Raw genomic sequence first — 5,389 nt, 5'->3', positions numbered from 1 at the left:
TGGATAGATTCAACTCAAACATTCAAAAATTATTGTCTTCTTCAACAAGCTTTTTTCAAGCTCAACCAAACCCAACAGTGGTGTTATTCAATTTTCTTCGATCTAACCAATTCAACTCATTAGGAATAAATAATACTTCATCCTTTTTAAAAAGAATAAACCTATTATTATTTGGGAAGTCCGATAAGGTTTTCCTTGATCATATATTTTACAAATAATTTTTAAATATTTTAAACTATTAACTATTGTGACGCATAAGTTTTTTTAACGTAGTTTTTAATATATGCAGATTTTATTTCAAAAAATTTAAAAAATCTATGTCCAAATTCACAATTAGTTAAATTGCTCCTCGTTAAGTTTAATGAGATGTTACCCACTCATTTTTAACCACTAAATATTTGAACTGTTTCTATTAAGCAGAAATAAGGTAATATATAAGGACGGACAATCCATTAGTATTATCCATTTTGTTGAAAAGTCATGTCTGGTTTTCGCCTGCCACTATTGTTTCATCTTCTTCTTCCTCTTACTCTCTTTCTACAATATGTACAAAGTCTTCCTCAGAATAGCTCAACTGTTGAGTTTCTTCCTGGTTTTGATGGCCCTCTTCCTTTTTATCTTGAGACTGGGTACGTTAATTTTACCACCCTTTGAATTTTAACTTGTATTTGATCAAAAGATCAATTAGTATAAAAAGAATCTAAACTTTTTCTTAGGTAATTTACTTCATTCAGAACATACTGGCTACATATATAGTGGAGTAGTAAAACAAGTTTGTTGAAGTGATGTATTTTGAATACAATTGTTAGATATATTGGAGTTGGCAAATCCGAGGAAGTGCAACTATTCTATTACTTTGTCAAATCAGAATCCAACCCTAAAAAAGATCCACTCTTGCTATGGCTAACGGGAGGGCCTGGTTGCTCATCCTTCACGGGTGTGGCGTATGAAGTAGGTAAATATTTATATTGTATATACTGACAATGTAAATATTTTTTATAAAATATTATTTAACCTATGATAGTATGTTAGTTATACTACTATTGTATTATCAAGTATGTTTATCAGTAACTCACCTTAAATATGTAATCATAGTCTGGAGGTTATCTTTATCCCAACAGTTACCATTATTGTTTGTGTTCAAATGTAATTTTTGTCAAATAGAGTTTAACCTTTTGTGATTAACTTAACTCATTTGAGAAATGCTTTTGTTAGTATCACAAAAGCAATTTACTTTTAGTCGATGTTTCTAATTAGTCAATTAGTAGTAAATATATAGGTGTGGAAAAGCTTGGTATTACGTGTAACTCATAGTTGGAGAAAATTAACTTCTGAATTCTCTTTTGTAGGGCCATTGGCTTTTGGTCAGAAGGCATACAATGGGAGCCTACCAATTCTTGTTTCAACTCCATATTCCTGGACAAAGGTAACACTGAAGAGCATGTTATTTTTCTATTGCACACTTCATTTTGCTGTCAACAAACTGCATATATATTCTAATCCACACTTCATGTTCTCTTTTATCCTCTTATGGTTAACATTAGATCATCAAATTAATGTGTTCCTTAAACTTGGTAGTTTGCGAGCATACTTTTCTTGGAACAGCCTGTAAATACTGGGTTCTCATATGCAACAACTTCAGCGGCATCCAAGTGTACTGATCTACAAGCGTGCGACCAGGTCTATGAATTTCTACTAAAGGTATTTGAAAATCATTTCAAGTTCATTTAGTTAGATACATATGAATTAGTAAACTGAGTATTTTTTAGATTGAATTAGTAAGCAGAGTTAACTCTGAATTTTCATGTATTCCTCAATATACTTCTCATTTTGCATTGTTCATTGGTAGAGGATCTAGGATATAAATTTTTTAGGCTCAATATATACGTATTTGAATTCCCTCCACCCACCTAAATCCTAATATATGTGTATCTTGGTGGATTGATCAAATGAACCGTGAAGAAATGAAGACAGTAATAATTAAATAGCAACCAAATATAACAAAAATGTATCGCGAAATAAGTTGTGATTTATTTTGCAGTGGTTCAATAATCATCCAGAATTCATTTCCAACCCTTTCTATGTTTCTGGGGACTCATATTCAGGCATTACAGTTCCAGTTATTGTTCAACTAATATCAGATGGTAAGTGTCATTTAGTATTTTCATATAATGTGCGGTTGTGATCGTTCTCATCACCCCATCACTCTTTAGTGTATGCTTTGTTATTATTATTTTTCCGGTTTAGCCATTCGTTATTTGAAGCCCGCTGGCAATTAATGCTGAATTGGTCCACTAGGGGGAGTAAAGTGACTCTATTGATCAAAGGTTCTCCATTCCTAGGGCTCTAAGCCAAGTTTATGCTTTGTTATTATTGATCATTACTTCCACAGATATTAGATAAGATATATAGAACACTACATTCTTTTGTTGTCTCTTCAAAACTGAATGTGTAGCCTCACTTGGTTGAAGAGAAGATTCTCAAAACATTTCTAGCCAAAGTGTTCTCTGTTGACACTTCAAGAGTGATATGAAAATGCAGGAATTGAAGCAGGCAAAAAGCCACTAATCAACCTTAAGGTTTTCTATTCCTTTCCTTTTATTTAAAATATATCTCATACATGAAAAATTATTATTTTTAATGGTAATTAATATCCTTTCAGGGTTATTCACTTGGCAATCCGCTAACATTTCCTGAAGAAAGCAATTACCAAATTCCTTTCTGTCATGGTATGGGACTAATATCTAATGAACTTTATGAGGTTGGTTCATCTCTTACTTCAATTCATATATTAACTTTGTATCATACCAACACAGTTTGGCACAAAAATGATAATTTGGATCTTGTTGTATCAGTCACTGAAGGAGACTTGCAAAGGCGATTGCCGAAACATTGATCCTACCAATAAACTATGTTTAGAAAACTTTAAAATGTTCAAGAAGGTAAGGTTATATTCCTTCTTACATATTCTTGTTTTAATGTTTTGAATTGGTACTAAGTTTGTAATTAGGTAATACCACAATGTTCATGTAATGCAACTTTGTAGCTTGTAAGCAGTATAAATGATCAGCAAATACTAGAGCCTTTTTGTGGAACGGACTCAGAATCGCCAAACCCACGCCAATTGTCTGGTGAAAGGAGATCTCTTGAAGAGGATTTTATCTTTCTAAAACATGATGACTTCATTTGTCGAGAAAGTCGTGTAAGTCCCTCAAATATTACTATATAAAGTTTGAATATTGCAGCAACTAAATGCCTTTACACCGAATAAAGTTTGAATATTGTTTAATAATTTTAAGATATATACCTATTTATGTTAAAAGAGGCATATATGCCCGGTTCTTTTTCATGATTTCTCGGGATAAACAGATAAATGTAGGATACTTAGATATACATATGCTTTCTGATTTTAGGTTGCGACACGCAAGCTCTCCAATCATTGGGCAAATGACCCTAGTGTTCAAGAGGCTCTCCATGTTAGAAAGGTATTTCAATTGTTTGTACTTGTACATAGTGAAGGTTGCTTGGCATTAAGGTGCAAGATATTAAAAGGCTTTTTTTCTTTTCTTTTTGGTTCTTCTTTGATTAGGGAACTATAAGAAGAGCGTGGGCGAGATGTAGGCAAAGTATTATGGGTACAACTTATAGAGTTACTTTCATGAATAGTATACCTTACCATGTTAACCTTAGTTCCAAAGGTTATCGATCACTCATATACAGGTTTGATACTTTAAACCTAAACCAATGTTTGTAGTTCTCTAATTTGTGCTTTATGCAAAAAAGATTTAGCTGAAGTTATTATATACATAACAAAGTTTTTTTTTTTTTTTTTTTTTTGCCCAGTGGTGATCATGACATGGTTGTTCCTTTCCAATCGACGCAAGCATGGATAAAGTATCTAAATTATTCTATCATTGATGATTGGCGCCCTTGGACAATTGATGGTCAAGTTGCAGGGTATGATTCTCCATTTTAATTTCTCTGGATCTCTATTCCAGTTGGATAGACGATATAATTGTTATGAAATTCTAAATTTATAGCTTTGATGTGCAGTTACACAAGATCTTTCTCTAATCATATGACATATGCAACAGTAAAGGTTAGAATTTTGTACTCACACTCGATAGTAAAATTGTCTTGTGCTCACATTTTCACAGTTCTCAGATGTTTTTGTTCTTCCTTCTTGTCTTTTTTTCTCTTTAGGGAGGAGGGCACACAGCTCCTGAGTACAAACGTGAAGAGAGCTTTCATATGTTTAAAAGATGGATAGCTCAGCAACCTTTGTAAACTTTTAAATTAACTTCACATTTACTTCTTTGAATTACTACGAAAATATTACTACATATCAGAAACTGGATATTGAATTGCAGCAATGTGGTAATGATACTCTGAAGCTACAGTTAATTGGAATTCAAACGATTTCATCTTCTTGGGATCCAATTTAAGCCAAGAACCTCTGTTATGGATTAGGAATCAGCCTCCTCCACAAAAAAGTATCATTTAAGAAGTCACCTAAGGGATTGGTGAGGAGATCCAACAAAATGAACAACTTTTGGAGGATTTGAGGCACACTTTTGGAGGATCCGAACAACTCATATATATGAACACTTTAAATCTCTCCTTCAACAAGAGAGATAATACTTTGTGATAATTAATATTTCAGTAAGATTTTTCTTATATATGAGAATTAATTATCATAATTTAAAATATTAGTATATACATGCAGTTGAGTCATTGTTTACCCGAAAAAATGGATAACAATTGAATTTATACGCGGCTCTAAGGATACGTGATATAACTTGATACAAACCGGGAAAATGTATAAATATATATCAGTACTATAATTAGCTACGAAAGAAATAAATGCAAACCAAATAAATCAATTAGTTTCTGCCCTTATATTCGGCCACCCTCCAACCAAGTGAAAATTCTGTTAATGTATAAATAGAGTAACAAATTGAAATAAGGCAGTGTATTGCTTTTCCTAACAAAAAACAAGTTCCCCTTACAAATGATCAAAAACCCTTTATATAGTAGGGAAGTCCTATTTTTAATATAATTTTAAATACAGAAGGAATCTCATGATAGATTAATTAATTGGCATCTCCTTGATATGCGTCGGGCTTTTCGTCGAGATTCTCGCCCTAATTGCGGATATACCTTTTTTTTGTTTTTTGGCTCGATCTCGATCTTGGCCGATCATGATCTTGATCGGTCTCGATCTTGACCGATCTCGAACGGTCTCTATTTTGCTCGGTTCTCGATCTTGACCGATCTCGAGCCGAACAAAAAGTTAAACTAAAAAAAAGAGGCCCCGCTTCTCCCAAACTCCATGGAACAATAGCTCCATAGAAGTTGCAGCGAACATACTTACGCAAATTTACTGCGT

At 33.0% G+C, this 5,389-nt stretch overlaps 1 protein-coding gene across 2 annotated transcripts; it reads left to right on the top strand.

Moving 5' to 3' along the window:
• The first annotated feature begins 390 nt into the window (after positions 1 to 390).
• On the top strand, positions 391 to 4,440 carry LOC107768712 (serine carboxypeptidase-like 11). Of its 2 annotated transcripts, XM_016587857.2 has the most exons (14): positions 391 to 629; positions 810 to 955; positions 1,350 to 1,426; positions 1,579 to 1,701; positions 2,042 to 2,144; positions 2,542 to 2,579; positions 2,663 to 2,761; positions 2,856 to 2,942; positions 3,047 to 3,202; positions 3,414 to 3,485; positions 3,590 to 3,720; positions 3,844 to 3,957; positions 4,054 to 4,099; positions 4,204 to 4,440. In XM_016587857.2, exons 1-14 carry the CDS (start codon positions 481 to 483, stop codon positions 4,285 to 4,287), a joined length of 1,425 nt encoding a protein of 474 aa, XP_016443343.1. In that variant the 5' UTR covers positions 391 to 480; the 3' UTR covers positions 4,288 to 4,440. The 2 variants fall into 2 exon arrangements, with proteins under 2 accessions (XP_016443343.1, XP_016443344.1); XM_016587858.2 differs by lacking the exon at positions 810 to 955 and having other exon boundaries at positions 452 to 629.
• The last annotated feature ends 949 nt before the right edge of the window (positions 4,441 to 5,389 follow it).

This window comes from Nicotiana tabacum, chromosome 15, assembly GCF_000715075.1.
Source record: "Nicotiana tabacum cultivar K326 chromosome 15, ASM71507v2, whole genome shotgun sequence".
Taxonomy (NCBI): domain Eukaryota; kingdom Viridiplantae; phylum Streptophyta; class Magnoliopsida; order Solanales; family Solanaceae; genus Nicotiana; species Nicotiana tabacum.
This window is presented reverse-complemented; position numbering and strand designations above follow the sequence as displayed.

Excerpts from the sequence above, each read along its gene's own strand:
- LOC107768712 (XM_016587857.2), top strand. The coding sequence starts at position 481 with ATGTCTGGTTTTCGCCTGCCACTATTGTTTCATCTTCTTCTTCCTCTT. Across the intron at positions 2,943-3,046 it reads ACTTTAAAATGTTCAAGAAG|CTTGTAAGCAGTATAAATGA; the intron begins GTAAGGTTATAT and ends GCAACTTTGTAG. Across the intron at positions 3,486-3,589 it reads AGGCTCTCCATGTTAGAAAG|GGAACTATAAGAAGAGCGTG; the intron begins GTATTTCAATTG and ends TTCTTTGATTAG.